General features: G+C 47.4%; 1 protein-coding gene across 1 annotated transcript in view; it reads left to right on the forward strand.

Moving 5' to 3' along the window:
• The window catches only part of RNPEP (arginyl aminopeptidase), a 253,386-nt gene that overhangs the window by 122,995 nt on the left and 104,573 nt on the right, over positions 1-25,818 (forward strand). The window contains exon 7 of the mRNA XM_085632499.1: positions 2,894-3,002. Within this exon, the coding sequence (XP_085488625.1) occupies positions 2,894-3,002 (109 nt within the window). The remainder of the gene's footprint in view (positions 1-2,893; positions 3,003-25,818) is intronic.

A 25,818-nucleotide genomic window follows, 5' to 3' on the forward strand; every position in this document is an offset into this window, starting at 1 on the left:
CGTTTCTAGTCCTCCTTCCAGTTGCTTAATAATGCTGCATAGGTGATGAAAAGGAAACCTTTCCAGGACCATCCTTGCTGCCACATTAAATACCCTTCCACACTCCGTCACAAGGTTATGTTACCTGTTTTTGTGTACCAAACGTGACACCTTCTGCCCATTGTGCCCCGCCTTCTGCTCCAAAAAAAGACCCTTTGACACTAACAAGAGCCACTGGTCACGCAACAGGATGTACAGATAACCTCTCAGATGCAACATCTCCGGTTCCTCCCCTGAAATTTTCAGGGAGGAAGATTTCCAACAGTGCCTAACCACAAGAGCCGCCTGGACTGTCGTGGCTCTCCACAGGGCAGCCATAACACAGCCCAGTCATAACACAGACCATAGACTGTCGTTGAGAGAATTCAATGGCCAGCACATAGAGGATGCCACATAAAAGATACCACATCGGGGCAGAGAGCCACTCCTGGCAAATTTTGGCATGGAGCCGGGTATGGAGTTCGGGCAAGACCTGCCATGGGCCCCCTCTACCTTAGGGCTGTGGTTGGCAATGACAGAATGCTTCAATGCCTTCCAAGCCTTTAGTCAAGGGGTCAACGCCATCACCCGTCGAAACCCAGCCGCTCCAAGTGCGTCAAGCACCAGTGGTCCTATTCAAAGCTGGCACGAACATCTCCATCGACACCCACTCATAAGCCCCGGCCTGCTTCATAGTCAGCCTCAGCTCTGTAGGTAAAGGATAAAGACAAACTAGTGTCTATGTCTGGCAAGTAGGATGCAGAGACCGTGTCTAGAGAAGCTTAAACAGGAGTGAGAGCTAAACTAAAGCCCCTCAGGCACCTACGACTCTTATCAGTCGACAGGTGAGGGTCACACAACAACCCTTGGGATGACTACAACGTGGATCCCCCAGGGGACCTGGACCACTACCATGCTTCAGTCGGGGCCTCACCCACCTGCGATATTACAGAATATCACGAGGTCGTCCACAGAGCTGCAGACTTCAGAAGCTCAACATGCGTATTGCCCTGAAGCAGGATGATTTCCACCTAGGGACACGCTCAAAATCGGAGTGCACAGTCCAGTTTCTCGCTATCCTCAAGGGAATCTTAAAATCCACCCCTTAAGATTTCAAGGACCATGCCAAGGCTAGAGTGGTTACCTCAGGGTGGAGAAGAAGTTTAAGCCCTCTTTCGGCATACATTAGGAGACCGGTTTCACCAGACTCTCTGGTAGTACAACACGTTCGCAAGCATGCCTCTGCCCAGGCCAAATGCGATGCTCCTCCTCCAGATAAGGAGCGCAAGAATATAAATGTAGCTGGCAAGAGATTGGCAGTAGAGCGTCAACCCATTGGCGAATAGCCAATTTGGTGGCTTTCCTGTTATGCTACGACATGGCGTAATGGGAACAGATGAATGAACTCATTAAGCACTTACCAGAGCAGTGCAAGAAGCGTGGGGTGCAGATAGTGTCTAAGGGCAAGGTCATATCCAAGTCCAGATCACTGCACATTTGGACTGAGACACTGCCCTCAGCGGCATCCATACCAGAAGCCTACGTAGGTGCCATGTCTGGCTCTGAATTTCAGGGTTAAAGCCTCCAGCAGCCTGTCCTAACCCTCCCATTCGACAGGGAGCCTTTGTGGACCAAATGTTGATAAGATACTTGAAAAGATTGCAGAGGAGAGGCAAACCTCTCGGTGGAGGATACAAAATTCCCTTCCTCATTGGGGGGGCAATCCCATCAGACAAGTGGATCTTCACGGTAGTCCAGTACGGCTATTGCACCAAATTACACACCACCTGCCAGCATACCTTCCCGGGCACACATTTTCATCAAAGAACATCTTTCTTGGAACTGCTAGCCATCAACCTATCCCTTAAAGCCTTTCAGGGTAATGTAGTCCCCATGAGGGGTTTTAAAATTGGGCAATTCACCACAACATTCACCTCCTGGAGGAGTATATCCAAGGGCGGACAACGACTTTGCAGACATGCTCAGCAGGATGTATTAACAAGTCCATAAATGGGAACTCCACACCCAGGTCCTGCACATATACTTTCAGCTTTGGGGCATCCTACAGATTTGCCTGTTTGTCACCCCATAAATGCAAAATGCCCTAACTTTGTTACCAGGTATACACACCCACAGTCCATGGGCAATACACTATGGATGAATTGGTCAGCGATATTTGCCTATACGTTTCCACCTCATGCATGTCTTCCTTTTTGGAGAGGAGTCTCTGGCAAATATCAGCAACTGTCATTCTGGTAGTACCAACCTAGGCCGTAAAGCCCTGGTACTCACCCTCCTACCTACGCATCTGCAGCCACAAAAGCTATGAACAGAATATTCTTCTTCACCCCGGCTTTTCATAGTGTGTACGAGTGTAGATGTTGCATGTGCAGACCTCTCACCCTGGAAGCCTGTGTCTCTTGCAGATCTCTTGCTTCTTTTGGTTTTTCTACACATTCGACTTCACTCTTACTTATGCTTTCACGGATTTAAACTTTCACTGGCTATGCAAAAAACAATCTGACATGGAGTCCATTCCCATGCGCACCACTTCTCTTGACACGAAGGACTTCTTCGAACAAAAACAACATGAAAACAGCTGAGCACAACACTATATGGCAGGAGTATGCTAAGCATGTGAATCTACAGCGCTACATGGTACGAACAGATGCTTAAAGGGAAAACGGAATCAAGTCAGGATTGTATTTTAAAGTGCTTGGAGCAAATTTTCTTTGGCTGGAAAGAGGGCTTGTCCAGTATTTTATTCTACATATTGCAAGCTGATAGCTGACATATGGTGCTTAGCGACGTATGCAAGAACGCTGTACTGCTTCACTATCTCCTGCCTTTAACAGGATCAATTCTTGTCTTGCAGGCTTATGTGAATGAATTCAAATTTCAAAGTATAATGGCAGAAGACGCTTTAGAATTCTACTTGGATTATTTTCCGGAATTAAAGGCAAAAAATGTTGGCTCTATTCAAGGTACGATTCCATCCCCTATGTGGCTAAATTGCTGATGTTAAAAGGAGAATTCCGGCAATTACCACTCCTGCAGTATTGCAGGGCTTTTTGTGTGTGCGTTTGTAAATAGCACTAATAATGCAATTTGAGAAAGCTGCACAGACCATGTATCCACCGTGACCTACCTTTCCTTAAAATTATGTTATGTGGTCATAGACTGTAGTTTTTGCCATGCTCATTTGCCATCTTGCAATGTAATAGTTCCCAACACGAGTCACACAACATTATCCATTTACAGTGCAGCAACTCACCAAAGAACTTTCAGCTGAATTTTATATTAAAAACAGGAAACACATCAGAGATCATTATATGCAGATCGTGTCTCAATACAGAGATGGAATATATTAAATGCACATATATAGTCTTTGTACAGATTCCGACAATAACCATAGAAGCAAGAGGAAGGTAAGAGAGAGAGAGAGAGAGAGAGAGGTCTAGGTGCATGTTCAGAGGGATAGGTAGCCCCAGAATAGAAGCATGAAATGATTCAGGTGACTTTTAGTCCTTATGGGGCGTCTCCGCCTTCTGGAGGTTTTAACCCAGGGAGCTTAATGAACTCCCAGTGTAAGCTCAGCCTCTGATGGGTGGTCTACCCAGACTGGATAGTTCCTCTACAAACCAGTAATAACCATATCTGGGTGTTCTCCATACCCTTTTTTACAGACTGATATTCTGATCCTTGCCATAATCCATTACCTGTCCCTCCAGCTTTGTTACTTCCTTAATATATATCAGTGGCTTACCTGTTTGAATGTAGGCAGCTCTCAGCTTATAGTGCTGATTGATCTATTTTCACATTAAAAAGATGAAAATTACTTGCACACATTTGTATGTATGGGGCATATGATGCAGTCTTTTCCCTGCAAGATTCTTTATGCAATTGTTGCCAGGGTAGAGAAGATAGACTTCCCACCCCTTGTTCAACTTCAAAACCTGATTAATCAATTGAACGGTAACAAGGTAAGAGTATATCGTTTACTCAGGGTCTTGGGGGTATAGTATGCTAGCCATCTATTTAAAAAAGCCATCCGTTTAAAATTAGCCGCTCTCAGAGCCTTATGGCCAAGCCGGGCTTGAAGTTGCCATTCTTGACCGGACAATGCACACCCCGTTTCCCGCTCAACCTTCCCCAAAAACATATGTAGGATAGGGATCTCACTATCCTTCCGGAGCAAAGTGTACCATTTGCCTATGCCTGTTACTTTGGTTTTGTAGAGCAGGGAAGCCAAATTGATCGTCGCAGAAGGGGTGGGGAAATTGGTCTTTTTCAGAAAATTGATGACCTGCAAATAGTCAAGGAAATTAGGTATAGTTTGATCTATAAGCTTGATTTGGACCTCCTGCCACGAGATTACCTTATTATTCGTATAGAAATGACCCAGTTCCTCAATACCAATCTCCCTCCATTTCGAGATTCGTGAGGGATGAAGTAATAAACCTAAGGTCTTGCATTCCTGGAGCGTTAAATAAACCCAACCTTGAAAAGTATGTTGTTTAAATAACAATTGAAGTCTAGATGACAGATCACGTAGTGTCTTTTATCTAGTGTTTTTTGGCAATTTAATAATTTTTAGGAAAGTAGGAGCAGGGAGCCCCTCCCCTCGGCTTGGAGGCAGCCGTTCGAGATGTCAGAGGTGGTTTCCCGCGCTTGGAGACAAGCCGTGATCAGCACTGCTCCCCCGATGTGCTTTTGAAATGGCTGGTTTGTCTTTCCGTGTCTGCAAAAGATGTTCCTCCTTGATGCCCGTGAAAGTAAAGTCGGGGATAAGTGAGTTCTTTTTCCTTAGCGACTTGAAATGTCGCTTTAACGCTGGAACTTTTATCCTGAGACGGGCCAATTGAGCGTGCAGGAGCGAGGGGCTGCGAGGGGCAGCTTAGCCTAGCCAGTACTCATACCGCCTGTCTACTCCCTCTTCCCGGTGCATTTTCACCTGGAAGTCCGTTTTCTTCACTATCTTCTCTGGCTTCATCGAGGAAAGGGAGTCTGCAAAGTTAAAGCTGCTCATTGGTGAGTCTTCAGTCATCAATCTCCTAGCACTACGGTGCGCGTTCTTCTGGCTATTTGCTCTCTCCCTGTTTTCTGGGTACATTCTGTCAGGCACTGGGGGAAACAATCCACAGAAACCCCTCTCCTTTTTTTTTTTGGCAGAAAAATTAGAGACACAAAAGTAAGATCATTGCGTAATCTGGTAGGATGGGGAAAAACCTTAAATCTACGGTTACTGTCATTAGACCAGATGCAGCGACAAAAAGAAAGATGAAAACTCGCCTTGGGCACACTAAGACAGCGCTAGCTGCAGCAAGACTAGAGAATAATCAGACTGCTACCATCTCCAGCCAAGAGAGTACCGATGAAGAGGGGCGTCTCTCAATAGAAGCCGACTCACCCCCAAAAGGCTTAATATGTGCCACAGGCCTCGGCATTGGTTCCCCCTCTGAAAAGTCAGTTACCGCTTCAGTCTGTCTATCCCCAACTGGAGGCCCCAGCCTTAAAGAGTTCCCATTATTTCAAAAAAAAATTACACCGCATGTATCCGACATCCCAAGTGGGACATCTGGTAAAGACCAATATGCTGCAGGATCACCAGAGGTTGAGAGCACTCAGGCGACTGGATTGAATACCTCCACTCCTACATTAAAGCAAGGGAATGGCGCATCCCAAGCTCCTCTGCTGATTGCTGAACAATCTATCCTGAGACCCCCTAAACTAATGATGCCGTCTGCGTGTTCACCGGCAATAGCAGCTATCTCCCAGACCCCTGCCTCAACACTCCCCCTGCATGAAGGCTCAACTATTAATTTGGAAAGTGCGGGTGAAAACTCAACAGCAGCAAGTCCACGACTAACAATAGCCTTATTCGAGACTGTCACTGTGCGCCCAGTGGAAGTAGAAATGGGTAGCTGTTTGCCAGTTCCTGGCGAGCAGGCAGGTCTCTTGTCTTCTTTGAATAATGCTCAACTTCCCTGTCAGCCTCCAGTTTCTGAAAATAAAGAAGCAAATATGTTCAAAATGGACATTAAGGTAATGCTCAATATGATTTTAGACGAAATCCGGGATGGCTTTTTTAAATAGATGGCTAGCATACTATACCCCCAAGACCCTGAGTAAACGATATCCAGATGTGGAAAATGGATGCTTTCGTTGTCAGGCCGAGGAGGAAGGAAATTGGCTTCACATTTTTTACACCTGTCCTAATCTTAATGAATTTTGGGGAAATATCTTTGCAGCTATAAGTCAGGCCCTCCAAAAGCCGGTAGATCCAGAAGTCGAAATTGCTTTATTCGGAATCTCCAGAGTTAAACCAGGATTGACCAAACATGAAGAAGTATATGTAATGATTTGTTCAGTGATGGCACGTTCCTTAATTCTTCAAAATTGGAGGTCGCTAGAGATCCCCTCTTTTATGAAATGGGTCAATAAAATGAAGCGTACGAGGAGATTTGAGGAAGCGTATGCTATGAGGGTGGGAGCAACAAGTACATTTCTTAAGATCTGGCAGTTATTTGACAATGGTACTATGTACACTCTTTAAGTAGACTCCTTCCAGCATTCAATATTTTAAAACATTGCTTCACTGTAGTAAAAGAACTTCTATGTATAGGACTAGCATGAAAGAGGGTTTAAGGTTTTACAATAATGCAACTATGGATGTTATTTAGCACTGTGTATTGATTTAACAGGGAGTTTCTATTATGCAGCAAATATTGTTATAAAACTCATCTGTATTATATTGCGATATTTTTTGTAAGTATTATGTTTTATGGTCTCAGGTGGTAGATTATAAGGATTATGATTGATTTGTATATGGAGAATTTTTTCCTGATTGTTTACCATTCCTGTTCTGCTCAATAAAAAAGGGGGAAAAAAAAGAAAAAAAAAAAACCAAGGTAAGAGTAACAAGGTAAGAGTGTGATAACGAGTAGGATTAATTGAGAAGAGATGGAGGAGAAGAGATGGAGCAGTTTCACAGACAGAATTACAAGAGTAGCATGGGAGACCAAAGGGATCACAGCTAAAAACTTTAACACCACCAACTGTTTGTTATTCTCTCCCTCTTCTTTCCTGTGGGTTGGGAATCCCTGCACCATAGAACTGTCAACTCCTCAAACCCAACCACGACCCCTTTCATCATGAAGTGATGTAGCTCAGTTCAAGATATTTATTCCTACTAGCAAGGAAGTACAGCCTTGTGCTCCTCCTTTTTCTGACCATTATTACTTTTCAGAATTCCAAATGAAAATAAGGAAAAGCAGTTAGTCATGTGTGCTGCATGCTGTCGAGACTGTTGTCTGCAAAAAGTGTTGGATGGAAAGCTTGAATTCATTTCAGCAACTGGTAATCATTCTGGCTGCATCCCAATCCATTGTTATTTTGCACATCATGCCACGTCAATTTGGACCTAGCCATATTCAAATCTGTCTTGAGCCTACTCCAATGGGAATAGTCCAATCCAAACTGCCAGTCCAGAACTTCCGTGAACTGGAATGCAAGCAACCCAGAGCCGATTGTCCCTTTATTAGGGCTCATCAGCCAGGTATAGCTTGGTTCGAGAGGCACAATGTGCATGAGAATCATCTCTGGGTATACCCATCCTGTTAGAAATGGGATTTCTGGTTGGCTAGGGCTAGCGCCTAAGCCAGGCAGAAACCACCACTCTAGTCCGGGCAAGGGAGTTACAGACTGAAGATAACCCCTGCTCACCCTCTTGGTACCTTGGCAGAGCAGTCAGGCTTATCCCAGAGGCAATGTGAAAAGCATTTGCGCAACACACACACACACACACACACACACGCACACACACGTGACACACCACAAAAGAAACTCCACACAAGATTATATAAAAAATAACCTTTGTATTACACATAAAACACATTAGAACGCAATCACATATATACACTGTGCCACCTGGCACTAGGTACTATTTACAGGGGTTATATACACTACTGGGCCAATCGGGCCCCTGTCATAACCATCACATCACATTACAGAATTAGTGAAAACAACCAGTAACTACTGGTAACATTACAATTAGCCTAACACATTAGACATACATATAATCAGCAGTGCGCCATAGTGGCTCTTAGTAAGGTGCGCACATTATAGTAGGATCTCTTCTGGTTGGAGAACACTCCATGCACATTTACCTCAGGGCACACAATCATAACACCATATGTGCCTCTTAGGCATACTCTGCACCACAGGTGATCCTTACACCACCTTATCACATCAGGCCCCACCTAAACATGGGGGCGACCCTCAGGCCATCTGACCTTAACCTCGGGGGCACGTCTTGGGCTTCCCCGCAAAGCCCTGTGTCCCACAATGTCAGGGCTCTCCTACCTTTGGGTGTTCACCAAGCAGCTGCCCACGATCTGGCTGTGCAGCTGCAAACACCGATCCTTGCCCACACACAGCAGGGCAACCCAAAAGTGACTCGGGGCAGTCTCGGTCCCTGAGGGGGGAGGGAAGCGATACCTTGCTCCCCCCCTCCTCTGCACCGAATTAGGATGCGTGATGCCTGCCCTCACAGTGACCGGAGCTCAAATGCACAGAAGCTCAGCCCCACTCGCCATTCCTTGGGGGCGGAGCGAGTTACATGGCAGTCGTCCCGCCACTGATGGCTCAGGCTCCTGTGCTCCTCTGTCTTGCAGTCTGAAGCATGAGCCTGCTTTGCCCACCTACAACCAGGCCCGCCAGGCGTCCGTCTGCGGATCGGCTACGCGGGGTAGGCTCCCGCCGGGATGCAGACTCTGCGGTGTCTCTGCCACCACCAGGTAACGTCTGACTTCCGCTGACAGACACGTCAAACCCTGGGCGTCTGTTCTCACTGCACGGCCCCGCCCACAGTCAGGCCGAGTCGCTGTCTGACTTCTGGTCCTTCCTCGGGCCTCCTTTATCCGCTGGTGGTATTCCCATGGGTCTCCCCCTCGTTGACCCGGGAGCCCCGCCCACAGCCAGGCTCAGCTGCCTGGCTGCCTGCTTCAACCCTGCCCATGGTCAGGCTCGCCTGCCTGACTTCAGGTCCGCAGGCTACTGCAGCGCTCGGGAACGCAATTAAACAACCAAAGGACTCCCCACACTCCTTCACATGACCCACACAGGAGGGGAGATGAGCACAGCGCTCTCCACGCCACCGGTGGCCCCAGCAGCACCCAGCTAGTCCACAGCACAAAGACCGGGCAAGGGTGCTCAGTCCTCTCAAGGCAGAGGGAAGAATCAGCAAGTAACCCACGCTGGGTCCGAGGTCACACCGGGCAGAGCTGGGCACAGGCAGGCCAGCACGTAGGGACCCCCAGGAGACAGCAGCTGGGTCTCAAGGCTGTTCCTCCTTTTTCATGGGGTCCCAGCCCCAATATTTATACCTCACATGTATTTGGTCTCCCCCGGCACAGGGCTCTGTGCCCGGTCTAAACCAGTTTTGGGGGGGGCACTTGAAAACACATGTTCGAGGCATATGAGCTGCAGATCACACACTTAGCATAGATCGCCATCTGGTGTTGGACCCGGATGTTTGCACTTGTTTTTGTCCTGGAAAGTCTTTGGAAGTCACGAGGTAGGTGACTCCTCCTTTGTATCATAGTGCGCATGGGCATCGGCTCCATCCTCAGATTTTTTTTTTCCGCCATCGGTCTCGGATGTGTTTCTCGCGCTCCACTTTGGAACCGTTACCGATTCCATTTCAGCGCGCAATCCTTCAACCTTTCTAAGGTATTGTCTCGATCGCGAACCCTACTCGTTGCGCATCTCTCCAAGTCGAAGTCTTCAATTCCAGTCATCGATGAAGGCCTTCGGGCCTACCTGGGCCTTAGCATTTGGCTCATGGAAAGGATGCCATTCAAGAAGTGTCCTCGAGGTGGGTCGAAGTTTCCCCACACCGATCTGCATGAGGTGTGTAACCTCTGCTTCTCACCGGAGCACGAGGCCAGAGACTGTCCAGCTTGTGCCTATTTCCGTTCCAAGAAGACCATTCGGGATCGGCGAGCTCGGAGGACCATGGCTCGCTCGTCGACAGCAATCCCCGACGACATCTTCCAAGAGGGTGTCAATGTACCGGAGCTGGAGCGGATTGAAGAAGGCCTTGTCAGCGCTTCCAAAGCCGATGACTCCGACGTCGAAGAAATCACTCCAGCGCAGAGGGTCACAAGTAAAGACACCGACCCCGACCCCCTCCATACAAAAAAGGCTTCGGTCACACCTTGACCTTCGGGCCCAGGTGCTCACCGACACACTGCTTCCCACGCCCTCGGGCCTGGCAAAGAAGCCTACCAAGCCTTCAGGCGACTCGGGCTCGAGTCAGCCTGCATCCGGTGCCGAAACATAATCTTCGGCACCGAAAAAGAAAACGCCCTCCTCCTCCGTGTCGACCGCTGCTTCCACCTCAAAGCCCTCGACACCGTAAACAACAAGCACCGACTCGCCGGCACCGAAAAAACACTCCGAGCCGACCAAAAAGCCACTCCCCAAACGTTCGGACTCACACTCTTCAGAGCCGAAAAAATCATCGGGACCGAAAAAACATACAGCGACTGCGAAACAACACGGGTCCAAACCCAAGGACACTCCGGAGACGGTGCCGAAAAAGCCCTCGGAACCGAAACACTCGGCACCGAAAAACCAATCAGAAGAGCTTTTTCGACCAGACCCTGCACAAAAAACTCTGGTTAAAGACCCTAAAACTGGTCAATTGACACTAAGCTCCAGGAAAAGACCACTGGACAAGCCTACACCTGCTCCACCTTCTAAGAAGAGGGACATTGCTACATCCCCTCTTAGAGTCCCTTCTCCACCCCCTCCCCACCACCTCATTCTCCTACACAATCTCCTACACCAGTAGACGATGATGACACCTCTGACACAGGGAGGGTTGCGGATGATGTGCCACTAGGGGATCCCAGCCCACCTGGTTCCCCTGACCCTTGGGATGACTATAATACACCTGAAGGCCTTCCCCACCAGAGGACACATGGGCTTTAATCAGCTCGTACACCGAGCTGCCCAATACCACGGGGTCGACCTACACACAGACCCCGTCGAGGAGGATTTCTTGTTGGACACTTTCGACACCACACAAAGATCAACATCTACTTTACCTATGCTCAAAGGAGTTATTATATCTAACAACAATGTCTCGTAGTGGGATTCATTGGAAGGACAAGTTATTTTAACGCGAACCATATCAACAAATAACGGAGGAATGAATCCATACAGAGAGGACACAGGGAGACCAAGAATGCAGGAGAGAGTTGTATTTTCAACACATGATGGACATATTACGTCATATGTACATATCATATAAGTTTAAAAGCACTGCGTGACACTTAGTGAAAGTGTAACCAACAAAATACTGTGCACAAGTGCTCGTGGAATTTGTGACGGCGCAAGTGACACATAAAGTGGTATGTACAGCGGTGAAAGGGCGCAACAGAAAGAACAATGGTACATTGATTATGTCAAAGTTTTAGGGCATTTACACAGTTGATGAAGAAATTATAAAGGAACATTAGAGCAAATGCCCATGGTACAATGCGCCAGAAATAACGCTGTGGAAGTCGACGGCGTTTCGGCCTGTAGTATTCTAGGCCATCATCAGGACTGGTTACACATATTTGGGGCAGTGAATTACGGAGCCGGAGGGCTGGAAACGGCAGGAACCAGCCGAGTGGGGGTACGGGCAGGTCCGAGGGGGTCTTAATTGGAGGAGGAAGAGGACGCAATCAATGGAATAGAATTGAGGAGGCGATTGAATCGTCGGGAGGTGGTCCAAAGTAGGGTGTTGGCCGGTACGAGTCAGGGCCGCCTGACTCGTACCGGCCAGGACCCTACTTTATTATTTCTGGCGCATTGTACCATGGGCATTTGCTCTAATGTTCCTTTATAATTTCTTCATCAACTGTGTAAATGCCCTAAAACTTTGACATAATCAATGTACCATTGTTCTTTCTGTTGCGCCCTTTCACCGCTGTACATACCACTTTATGTGTCACTTGCGCCGTCACAAATTCCACGAGCACTTGTGCACAGTATTTTGTTGGTTACACTTTCACTAAGTGTTACGCAGTGCTTTTAAACTTATATGATATGTACATATCACGTAATATGTCCATCATGTGTTGAAAATACAACTCTCTCCTGCATTCTTGGTCTCCCTGTGTCCTCTCTGTATGGATTCATTCCTCCTTTATTTGTTGATATGGTTCGCGTTAAAATAACTTGTCCTTCCAATGAATCCCACTATGAGACATTGTTGTTAGATATCATGTACTGCACCTGTCTCACTGTGGTATATGGGCTACCTCCTGTGGTCTGATACTGTCAAAGGAGTTATTAAGCATGCTCCTGATGTATTCAAAGATCCTGTTAGGGCTTGAGTCCTCAACCCTCGCATAGAAAAGAAATACAAAGCTGCCCCTACAGACCCAGCTTACATCAAGGGCCCTGTTCCATTAGACTCTATGGAGGTATCCAATGCCAGGAAGAGAGCTAACTCTCAGACATCAAGTGACGCAGCCCCACCTGATAAAGTCTAAACTCTAGGACGCCTCCGGCAAGAAGACAGCCTCACAAGCGGCTAACATATTGCACATCGCTAACACTCAGGCCCTGCTAGCCAGATATGATAGGGCACATTATGACGAGTTAGAGTCCCTATTGCAACACCTCGCTCTCGATGTGGCAGATACCGCCTCCAGTGCTGTAAATACCAGTGTCCTTTTGCGTAGGCACGCTTGGCTACGCATTTCAGGCTTTAAACCTGAGGTACAAAGTTCGATCCTGAACCAACTATTCGACCAAGAGCACCTCTCTGGCCCTAATGTAGACTCCTCCCTGGAGAAAATGAAAAAGGACACATCGAAGTCAATGGGAGCCTTGCAATCGCAAGCTCCCAGACGTTCTTTCGTCTTTCCTCCTACAGAGGCAACTCCAGAGGCTACTCATCAAACAACCCTTCCACGTCTTATAGAGCTTCCACCCAGTCAACCTTCACCAGAGGTTACCAGAGAGGAGATTACAGAGGCAACAATAACAAGGGCAGAGGCAAGACTAACACCCGCTCTGCCTCCACCCCTACCTAATGACTTACCTCCGCTTCCCCCGGACCATTCCACTCCTGTCGGGGGAAGACTACAACAGCTCCTTCCTGTCTGGACCAACCTCACCACAGACAGGTGGGTGCGACAGATAGTTCAATCAGGTTACTGTCTCGAACTTACCTCTACCCCCCCAAACATACCACCCAAATTGCATCCAATGTCACAAGAACATCTATCACTGCTAAAGCAGGAGGTAATCTCCCTTCTACAAAAAAAATGCAATAGAACTGGTTCCCCTGTGCCAACAAAACACGGGAGTCTACTCCCTGTATTTTCTCATACCAAAGAAGGACGGCTCTCTGAGACCTATTTTAGACCTCAGATCTCTAAACCTATACATACACTCAGACCATTTCCACATGGTCACACTTCAGCAGGTCCTTCCCCTTCTTTCACAAGGCGACTTCCTTGCTACCCTAGATCTCAAGGACGCCTACTTCCATATTCCCATTCACGCAGCTCACAGGAAGTATCTCAGGTTTGTAGTGGACGGGCAGCACTATCAATTCAAAGTGCTCCCATTCGGAGTCACAACAGCACCAAGGGTATTCACCAAGTGCTTAGCGGTAGTAACAGCTCACTTACGAAGACCGCAAATTCACGTCTTCCCATATCTCGACGACTGGCTCATAAAAGCCAGTTCATACAACCAGTGTGTACACCACACTCAAGCGACTATTCAACAACTCCACGACCTGGGGTTCACAGTAAACCACACCAAGTCTCATCCGCAACCATCCCACACACAACAATTTCTCGGTGCTACCATAGACACCCCAAGAGCGCTAGCCTATCCCACTCCAGCCAGGATAGCAAGCATGCAGGCTCTCCTCCCCAAATTTCAACCTCTGCACTCCCTTCCAGCTCGAGTGTTCATGCAACTCATAGGGATGATGGCCTCTTGCATATTTATAGTGCCTCACGCAAGACTCCAGATGCGTCCGCTACAAGAATGCTTAGCACGCCAATGGAACCAGGCTCAAGGTCAGCTAACAGATCTGGTGTTGATAGACGGTCGCACTCATCGCTCTTTGCAGTGGTGGAACACCAAAAACCTTTCCAAAGGGCGACCGTTCCTAGAGCCAGTTCCACAAATTGTCATGACAGCGGGCGCATCCCTCTCCAGATGGGGAGCTCACCTATTACATCACACCATGCAGGGCAGATTGACACCTCAACAAAAGTTACTCCACATCAACCACCTGGAGTTACTAGCCATATTCTTAGCCTTAAAAGCATTCCAAAAGCAAATATCAGGCAAAGCTGTCTCAGTCCGCACAGACAACATGACAGCCATGTACTACATACAGAAACAAGGCGGGACACACTCTCTGCAGCTCTCTCAGCTAGCACAGAGCATATGGAGATGCGCTATACCACAGAATATATTGCAACCACACATAGACCTCTTCGCCACCCACAAAAACGCCAAATGCCCAAGCTTCGCCGCCAGATATCCACACCCATTGTCCAAAGGCAATGCGATATGGAAGAATTGTTCAGGCAGATTTGCGTACGCTTTTCCGCCTCTCCCACTCATTCCACTGGTGGTGCGCAAACTACAGCAACACTCGCTAACTCTCATTCTAGTTGCTCAAACTTGGGCCAGACAACCGTGGTAAACCACCTTACTGGAACTGTCCGTAGCTCCGCACCAAAAATTACACCTCTCACCACGCCTCTTAACCCAGAAACGTGGAGAGATCAGGCACCCGGACCCAGCTCAGCTCAACCCTGCGATATGGCTCCTGAGGTCTTAATCTTCCCCCTGACTGTATGAACGTCATTAAAGAAGCTAGATGTCCCGCCACTAGAGCCTGCTATGCAGCCAAGTGGAAGCGATTTGTGATATATTGTCATAACACCATCAATCCCCTAGACGTGTCTATCCAACACATCATAGGGTACCTACTACACCTCCAAAGGTGCAACTTAGCCTATATGTCTATTAGACTGCACCTTGCTGCCATAGCAGCATACCTACAAAATAGACAACACTTAACACTTTTCAGAGTACCTGCCATCAAAGCCTTTATGGAAGGGCTTAAAAGGATAATTCCTCCCAGAGTTCCACCCTCACCTGTGTGGAATTTAAACATCGTTCTCACGAGACTAATGGGCCCTCCTTTTGAACCTCTACATAAATGTGAACTACAATTCTTAACATGGAAAGTTGCTTTCCTAGAGGCCATTACTTCTCTTAGGAGAGTTAGTGAGCTACAAGCGCTAACTATCCAAGAACCTTTTTTGCAAATCCATCATAATAAGGTTGTTCTATGAACTAATCCTAAATTCCTTCCAAAAGTCATTTCTCCCGTCCACCTCAATCAGTCTGTGGAGTTGCCCTTTTTTTCTTGCAACCGGAGACAGTCGCAGAGAGAGCTCTTCATACTTTAGATGTTAAAAGAGCATTGCTTTATTACATCAAGAGAATACAACCTTTTCGTAAGACCAAACAACCTTTTGTGTCTTTCTCACCACCACACAAAGGCAACCCCATATCAAAGTCGGGGATAGCTAGATGGATCGTTAAATGCATACAAATCTGCTACCACAAAGCAAAACGTACTTTATCTGTTCCTCCGAAAGCCCACTCTACACGAAAGATAGGTGCTTCTATGGCATTCTTGGGGAACATTCCCTTAGATGATATCTGCAGGGCAGCTACATGGTCTACACCGCACACATTCACAAAACACTATTGTGTAGATGTGCAAACAAAACAACAAGCTAGTGTGGGCCAGGCTGTTCTCAAAACACTATTTCAAAATACTGCAGCAGATACCGGTGGTCACCACTAAGGATGGGTACTGCTATACAATCTATGCTAAGTGTGTGATCTGCAGCTCATATGCCTCGGACGGCAAATGCTACTTACCAGTATGCATCTGTTCTTGGCATGTAGAGCTGCAGATCCACATAAGCCCACCCGCCTCCCCGGCTACCTTATCTGTTCCAGTACCATCTTATTTAGATACAGCATAAATGGGCATCTTTCCTACAAAGCTCCATCATTTCCCTGCTGGCGAAAAACAATCTGAAGATGGAGCCGCTGCCCATGCGCACTATAATCCAAAGGAGGAGATACCTACCTTGTGACTTCAAAAGACTTTCCAGGACAAAAACAAGTGTAAACATCCAGTCCCAACACCAGATGGCGATCTATGCTAAGTGTGTGGACCTGCAACTCTGCATGCCAAGAACAGATGCATACTGGTAAGTAGCATTTGCCTTACAGTGCACAGCAACCTGCTTTTTAGGTCTCGCCTGACCCAGCGCATGCGCTGGTCTGGCGATACTTATTGAGAGGGCTCCAAAAAGTGCTACCAGGCCAGCCTAGAGCTACAGTGCATGTGCGCGGGCGCACGCGCCGCGCTTTACCGCGCTTACTTTCACGGCCGCTTTGATGTTTAATCGCAATCACTTTCGCGGCCGCTTGGCATAGCCAATAGGTCTCGCGTTTGGGACATTATAAGTATTTAGTTATGCAACTGTTGCATGGCTAAACACTTATAAGGTCCCAAAGGCGAGACCTATTGGCTATGCAAATGCTTGTTTAGTGTAGGCTCTGGCCCCAGACACACCACGGGGGGTGGAGCCAGCATTGTGGAAGGTAGGCACAGTCCTATTCAGGGCAGGTGCTACTCCTCCCACTACTCCAAATTCAGCCTAGCGCTGACTCACCCAGCCCCTCTGGAGTCACTGCACCTCCCCAGCCCCTGTCATCCAGAACCAGACATGCAATACACAACAGGCAGGCACAAAGACACATAGCACACAGAAATGCCCACTTCTAAAAGTGGCATTTATAAAATTGTGATAAATCTGCGAGCACTATTACGCAGCATTTGTTACCACTATTCCAAACATACAATACATGACCACGCTACTCCTCTCATGTCAGGAATTACCACTGAAACACATATCCGGGAATCCCCAATGCATTCCTATGAGAGGGCAGCCTCACAGTAGTGAGAAACCAAAATGGCTGTTTGTCACTACCAGGACCAGGACTTGCCACACAGTTAAGGCACATGTCCTACCTTTTATCTACAACGCACCCTGCCCATAGGGCTAGCTAGTGCCTACCTTAGGGGTGACTGATATGTAGTAAAAGGGGAGTCCCAGACGTGGCACCCACTTTGTGCCACGTCACAGCGGCAGTAAACTGCGCGCGCAGGCCCTGCAATGGCATAGCCCTGGGATAGGTTTGAAAGGTTACTTTGGTGGGTGGCGTGAGCAGCCCTGCATGCCTACCAGTAGCATTTAATTTACTGGCCCCGGGTATATGAGATACCACTTTACAAGGGACTGATAGGTAAATTAAATACGCCAAACAGGTGTATACCAATCATACCAAGTTTACCATAGATAACTCGTGCACTTTAACATGGCTTGTACACCTTGTTTTAGAAGCCAGCTTGTTTGTCATGGTTTAGGAAGTTTTATCCACCTGAGTCCATCAGTATTGATCAGCTTCCATTGCTCCATATCCCTCTATCACCCATTGAAGAAACAAATCTGCCAGGCACCCACACCTACGAATACATCTTAGTGGGAAAGAACCCATGAGTATCTGTAGTCCCAGATTGAATAGTCGGGCTTACTTCAAGATATATGAAAAGACTATCTTCTGCTGCAACCTGAAAGGAGCGGAAGACTGTCTCGCATGTATCATCCATGCCTGAATTTCCTCAACATCCACCTGTTACAGATAATAATAGGACGTATTTTCTAATGAGAATCTTGTGACCATTTTCAAATCCTCATTTGAGACTTCTGTTAATTTCTTTAATTCATGAGTTGTTGTTTACGTCCAGTTAATCTGGTTACCTTGAGCACCCCCTTATCATGATCCTGTGTGCTTGAGTTAGTGTTCTTGTGTGGGCTCCTATTTACAGCAGGTCTCTACTTTCTTTTATTTGGAGGATATTGTTAACCATTTGTGGTAATCCTCACTGCCTCTCAGATTGTATCTTCCCAGTCCACTCCATGGGCCCAAACACAGCAGCCACATTTGTGTATTCAGTCCTAGGACTTTGTGCATTTACTGGACTGTCAGGCCACTGCTGCCTCGTCTGAATCATCCACAACTTGCTGTCTCGCATCCTTTTGGTGTTGCCTGTGGCCGCTCAGTGGCAAGGTCCCATGGGACTCATTCAGGACAGCCAGAGAGGTGGCTAACAGAGGAGCTTATCACCGAGGTGCCATCTTCGATCAGCCTTAAACCAGGCTTTATGCTTTGACTGCTTTCCTGATTTTAATGTTGAATGTAAATGTAAATTCTGAACCTAATTTAATTTACACAGGAAATGCATAGTAGCCATAGGCCCTTACGATAAGTCTAATTGTATCCAGACTACTTATTTTAGTACTAAGCAGTTCATAATTATTGGCAATGAAGTCCTATACGTTTTCTTAAAAAAAATAAAAAAAATCAGTACTTGAATACTGATTTATTGTCGGTCATAAAGTTAACATTCTAACCCAAAAGCAGTATTTTAGAGTAAGAATTGATTTCTCCCCTGGGGGAGGAGCTGAGGTGTTTGATCTCCGAAGATGAGCGTCGATACATAGTGAATGAGGGGCACAGTGCAGAAAGGTGTGGTTTAAAAATGTCTGACTGAGTCCACTGAAGCTTTAGTGGGCGGTCACGGCGACGGGTAGGGATTCGATAGATAGACCCTACTGTGTTAGGTCAACAAGTTTCTGCCACCAGGCATTCGTCAGGACCTAATTTAACCAGTCACTCTGCAAAACAAGTGATAAAAGTGAAAAATAGAAAAGTAGAAAGGATATACAAGCCACAACTGGAATTGTGTGGCCTGAAGTTCAACGTCCCTCTTCTGTTCAGAGGGAAACATGAAACTGTTGGGAAAAGGTCATGTTAGTGTTATCAGACCTCATTACACATTGGTAAACAAAATACAGAGTAAAAACCTCCATATGACACCCATGTATCATATCATATCATTTCTATAAGTGCTTACCTATAGTGCATAAAAGTCACATGCACTCTCCATGCTCTTGGACCACCTCGTGGTGCCCAGCTGTAAAGTGCACATAACATAAGGTATAGGGAAGTTCCTGTGTCCAACTTATTAAAGTACTTAATATCAGACATAGTAGACAAAGCAGTATTTACAATTACAGTTAGATGCGGTGGAAGTGGGTGCGGGGGCTTTCCAAAGGCAATCTTGTTTGAGGTCTTGTGAATTCCCGTGTTCCAAATTAACAGGCTTAGTGCCTCAAATTACTTCCTGAATCAGGCCTTCCCCAGTCCAGTCTCTAAATCATGGGCTATTTCCTAAGTGTCCAAGACGTCACAAGGGCCAATCATCCCTAGTAGGGAGGGGAGAAACGCAGTGGATGAAGCGCCAGAGGCCGGCCTGGGACAGAGCATTCTCCTTAGTACATGGTATGCTGTGTGTCCCTCGTCCCGCATTATCGCCCTGATGTCACCCAAGCACTGGGGACTGTCATGACCTTGCATAGAAACAAGGTTGGTACCCAGACGCAAGAGTAGCGCATGGCGCCTTGTAAACAGTGTGGGAAAAAGCGAGCGGTCCACATGCCCATGCAAGCCGTGGTCGTCCCTCTTTGGAATCCGGGCCGGGACGTGCGGATGCTGGGGCCTTCTGGTCAACTGACCTGGAGCCTGCTGGGAATTGTAGTTCGAGGTGCAAGTATAAGAAAATTAAGCTGGACTTGACTTTGCCCCGCCTCTCTGATTCCAAAGAGAAGGCACAAGGGTGTCAAAGAGTCCATGCAGTATACTTCTGGCTACGTCTGGTGTGCCTTTGGCCCCAACAGAACTACAGGGTCCTCCAGCTGGGTTATTGCTGTCTTGCCCTTTAGAATCTATTACTGGGCCCACATCGACTCTGCTACAGGGTTCCACTTCATCTCCAAAATCCATGCCAGTGCCAGCACTGGTGAATGATCCAGTACTGGCATCCATGTTGCATTCCGAACCAACATAGACACAATCTTGACTGATACCACGCTACAAAATTACAAAGCGGTTGCCTATTCTCATGCAGCTTGATTCTAACTCAGTGCCTCTACTATATCACAACTACCAACAGTGGCTCCATTTTCTTTGTGGTTTGGATTCTGATTCTGTGCCGAAGCAGGGTGTACTTAAGGATACAGGTGATTATGGGAAGCCTTATACATTGATTTGCAGGGTGCCAGTGTGCTTGATACCACCCCCAAGACCAAGCTGGGCTCACCACATGGGGCACTAGTAAAAGAAAGTGGTTCATTTGCAACTGAGGTCCTAGAATTAGGTCTGCTCTCCATTCAGACTAAATCAAATGTTTTGACAGAAATTCTGCATTCTGGGGCAGCAACAGCTGAGCCCTTCCTCCCATTTTATGACACCCTCAAATGTTTTGACCAAAATTATGCAGCCTTTGGCAGCCACATCTTAACTTTTGCTCCCATTTTATGACACGCTGATAGATACTTTGATAACAACTTGGTTGAAACCATTCTCTTGCCTACCTGTCAAGTGGCAGGTGGCCAGGCAACATAGGTCAGCACCCAGTGACCCATATTTTCTCACCAACCATCCTACTATATAAATTCTTATTTTACAGGCCTCGACCATTAAGTGAACCCCAGTTCATTTCCATCCATTCCCCTGAATAGAGAATCCACTTTACAGACTACACCTTAGAGAATTAGTGCTTTGTATCTATTCTAAGGTTAGCAATCTGTGGTTAGAAGTATCCATCATAAGAACACAATACTTACCTTCTGTAACGTTCTTTCTGGTGGATACTCTAACTGCAGATTCCTCACTGCCCTCCCATCTCCCGGCTTGTGCAGTGGTCTCTTTTCACCATCTAAAAAGTTTCAAAAATGTTATTCAGCACACTGTTACCAACAGCTGTTCATGCTCTGCGTTTGAGGACAGGGACATGCAAAAGACCAGAAATGGACGCCAGTGTGCAGGGTTGGTACTTAACTGCAGCTTGCTCTTTTACTTCCAGGGGGGGATGGAGTCAGTGTGGTGCTGAACATCTCCACCCGCGGCAACTGGAAGCATTGCTACAAAATTCTTTGGACCCATTCTAGAGTTATTAACTCAATATCCCCTTGTATTTCCCCTTTAAATGTTTGGTCCAGGCAGGAACATTTTAGAGTGGTAATGGTTGGTTAGGAGTATGGATTACATGTAGAAATATGGTTAGTAACATGTAAGATGTCTGTGTACGTACCCGCCCCAATATTTCTTCTCAATGGGCTATCTGTGCATATTGTAATAGGCGGTTTTCCCCTTGTTCAGTTAGAACTTGATAATCTATAATCTTCTGGTACACTTTGTATCCCAAATGCTGGGCATCATGACAGATTAGTAATGAGCTTTGTGGCTTTTTGAGCACTATCTGTTTGACGGTTGGGTGAAGTGTAATTGTCCACTAGACAAACCATCCTGGACTTGCCTCACAACCCCTCTACCTTGCCCTAATCTCCGTGAGCATACATGCAATAGTTGACTACTTCTTTGGTCATTCCTTTCCAAGTCTATTGCTCCAGATATCTCATGGATTCCTCCAAACTGAATTAGTAGCTTGCTATGGACAGCTATACAAATGTCCTTTAGCTGAAGGTTATCTTATTTTCCTGAAACTTTCTCTTATAGGTCATGGTAATTATTTTTTACTAGTTCAATGTGGATGTCATGTGACCGCTCTCTTAAACATAAAGTTGGATCTTATGAATTTGTGGTCTTGTAGAGAAAAGAACAGAGACTGGTGTTTGGGGAGTTATACTCCCTCTGAAAAAAAATATTTTGTAGTAAATAGTTAGGTGCAAGGGCTTTCAGTTGTGTATGATTACATTTATTATTCCAGATTTATATAGCGCATGTCTACCCATAAATGGCTTCCCAGCGCTGAGCTCCTAATGGTAGCTTGTGTAAAGCCAACACTGCACACAGAGTCAAAATAGCCAGGTTTTTAACAACATGTGAAAGACTGTGAGCAAGCGATAAAATCTCATAAAGTATAATAACGATCTCCACAGCTTAGGACCTAGATAGAAGCAGGCCCGGCCCCCTTTACTGGATCTCCTTACTCTGGGAACTGCAGAAAGATTGGACCTGCTGGAATGCAGAGATCGATTTGGCTTGTAGGGTGACACCAAAGATCTGATATAGTGAGCACCAGTGTTTGACAAACATTTATGCAAGTAACACGGTGTTTTAAATTGTACTCGCCTCTCAATTTCTAACCAGTGAAGATCATGAAAAAGTCTGGCCGTAGTTGTAATTTAAGGGGATGAAGTTGAAGTCTTGGGACTGCATTTTGTACTATCTTAAGCGGCTTAAGTGAAACCTTAGGGATTCCTAGTTAAAGGATGTTGCCATAGTCCAGCCTGGAAATAATCAAGGCCTGAATCGCTGTTCTTTGAGCTGAGACAAGAAGACATCCGAAAAGTTTCCAAAACAGGTGAAACCAGCCTTGGTGATCTGACGGTTCATTTAGAGCTTATTGTCAAACCAAAAACCGAGGTTCTTGACAACGGGTACCGGAGTTGGAGATGCACAAAGAGCCATAGACCACATATCCCCAAATATGAGGCGGTTGCCCACCAACAAAATCTCAGTCTTATCCCCATTCAGTTTGAGGGTGTTAGAGTTCATCCATGCTGATGCTTTCGTAAGGCAGGTGTTCTAAGCGTCTTAACACCGATTCTCCTGAGGTGACGGGGACAGCAATCTGGGGGTCATCAGCATATGAGAAAAGAGTAAGACCGCGGTTCTCCACAATATCCGCAAGTGGCCGAATAGATATTAAACAGGGTAGAACTGAGAGTAGAGCCCTAACGTGCCCCAGATTATAGTGGGCAAGGCTTTGAAGAATGTTGTTGAGTATATACTTTAAAGGAGCGATCCTGCAAGAATGAACCAGGTCCAGTCCTTGCCATGCAATCCCATCTCCTCTAATCTTTGGAGGAGTGTGTTATAGTTTACTGTGTCAAAAGCGTCCCTAAGATCTAGAAGAATCCAAGCAGCAGTACCGCCTTTATCTAACTGGAGACTTGGATGTTCAGTGACACTGAGAAGAGCTGACTCCGTGCTGTAGCCGACTCTGAAACCCAATTGAGAGGAGTGGAGAAGACCTCTCAGTTCAGTAAACACTAAGTTGTTTATTTACGAGTTTCTCAGGACTTTTGGCCAATGTAGGCAGGTGGGAAATTGGTCAAGATTCAGCTTTTTTCTAGCAGAGGCATTACCAGTGCGTATTTTCACGCCTTAGGAACACTGCTTTCTGAAAGTGAGGCATTCAGATTTTGAGTTAATATTTCAAGAGTTTGTGGACCAAATTTGCCAAAAAGCGAAGATAGAGAAGGTAGAGAAGCGTTTAATGGTGATTCTGATTTGGAGGCGTTAAGAAGCAAGGTAAAGGTAAAGTACTCCGAACAAGGCGGGGCAGGTCGAGGGGTGGGATCCTCTCTTGTGCGTAGTTGATGCAGACAGATGCAACACAGGTCTTATCTAACTCCAGTTGTGATTGATGAGACGGTCGGGTCTACAACACAATGAAGCCTGAATGTCAGCAATTTGTTTAGTGAAAAAACACACTAGTTTGTCACACTGAGGCTGTGAGAGTGGGACAAAGGGGGAGATACTAGTGGCATGTGATAAATTTTTTACCACTTGAAAAAGGGTATCTGATAGAGACATCTGTGAGAAAGTGGGTTTCTGTTGCAGTAACCCCCCCTTTTTCTGCCTAATAGCTGATGCACTTTCCCTTGTTGTGCCCTGGGCTCCTGCCAATCAGGTGCCCAGGGCCTATGTTCCTTCCTTAAAACACACAAACTCCCAATTGGCAAACCCTGGCCACATGTCAGCCCCTGGTAAATGGTACCCTAGGTACCCAGGGCCTTGTGACCAGGGAAGGCCTCTAAGGGCTGCAGCACTCATTGTGCCACCCTTAGAGGCCCTGTACCCTTACACACACACACTGCCTTTGCAGGCTGAGTGTCTGGGTGCAGGACAAAACAAAGAGTCGACATGGCACACATCTCTGTGTGCCATGCCCATTACCTATACTGCCAAGGCATATGTCAGCCACCCCTCTGGCTGGGTGCCTTATGCCTATGGTGTGGGCACAGGAGCAGGAGCCCTGTGCCCCTACAGTACCCAGGTCCATTTCTGGGCACTGTAAGTACAGTGCTGCCTTTTACAAGTACATGGTGCTGAGAGCTCGTCAAACACGAACTCCACAGCACCATAAGGGCAACACTGAAGACTGGGAAGTTTGGTATCAAACTTCTCAGCACATTAAACCCACACTGATGCCAGTGTGGGATTTAATGTACTAAGCACCCCAGAGGGCATCTTAGAGATGCCCCCTTACAGCTAACCTACAATCCACGTCTGCTCTGAGGCTGCCCAGGCTGCCACACAGCAGACACGTTGCTGGACCCCTGGGTGGGAGAGCCCCTGCTCTCCCGGGCCTGCAACAATGCACATCCTGGGTGAGGTGAGAAATCTCCTCCCCCAGGATGAGCAAAGGGAAGCTTCAAAGGCATGCCGCCAGTTGGAGTTTCCCCAGGCCACTGCAACCCCCCACTCTGGCAGGAAGCTTGGCCGGAAACCCCATACAAGGACAGGGGATGTGCCAGCCTGCCCACCCCACCCCTCAGGTGGGGGAGGCGAGGTGAAGCACATCTCCGGGCTCTCGCCATCTTGAAGATGGGAGGCCCTACCCTATCAGGATTAGGCTACTGCCCTCCTCCCACAGGAGAGAGGCAGGATAGGGGGTGTACCCACCCCAGGACAAGGACCCATTGGTCCCTGCCCTTCACCTACCTGTAACGCCCCTAAATCTAGTATTTAGGGGCCCCCTGAACCTTCCTTCCGCAGATTCCAGATAGAAACCTACAAGAAGAGCAAGAAGAAAAAAGACCTGCCCTGCAGCTGCTAAAAAGAGGAAGACACCAACTGCTTTGGCCCCAGCCCTACCGGCCTGTCGACCCTCGAACCTGCTCCTGCTCCAGCGCGGCATCTCTTGTGGCCAGCAACCTCAAAAACCCCGGAGGACCTGGCTACCTTTGACCTCTGATTCCCTGGGACTCCCATGAGTAGAGGCTCTACTCGAGAAACCTATTCCTAACTCCTGGCAGCAGCCCGGAACCGCGGACCCAACACACTCTGCACCCGCCAAGCCTGGCCAGTGCCGGAGTGGACAAAGACCCTGAGGACGACCCCACGGCGACTGTGACTCCGAGTCCGGCACCCAAGGACCCCCCTCGACATCCTGGACGAAGCCTGCAGCCTCAGAACAGAGTGCCACCCCAGCCGCGATCAACCAGAGGGTAAGATTCCCGACGTCAAAAGGCACCCCTGCACCCGGCGCCCTGCGGCCCCCTGTGCCCAATCCCGGGGTACCCACCTAACCTACAACTACCCAACTTACCCCTCGAAGTGGTGGTGGCACCGGAAACATCCTCGTCCCCGAGCCTGCAGCCTTTTTCCAAACCGGAACATTCCCATTGACTTCCATTGAGCGCCCGAAGGCTCAAAAGCACCCTGCACCCAGCCGCCCGAGTGGCCCTGGCAGTGCACTCTCTACACTAACTTACTTCCCCACTTGCCCTGAGTAAGTGACCAGGAGCCCAGCTCCCACAGACGCGTGGCTTGCCAGACAGCAGCCACCAACCAAGG

Source organism: Triturus cristatus, chromosome 1_1, assembly GCF_964204655.1.
Source record: "Triturus cristatus chromosome 1_1, aTriCri1.1, whole genome shotgun sequence".
Classification (NCBI taxonomy): Eukaryota; Metazoa; Chordata; class Amphibia; order Caudata; family Salamandridae; genus Triturus; species Triturus cristatus.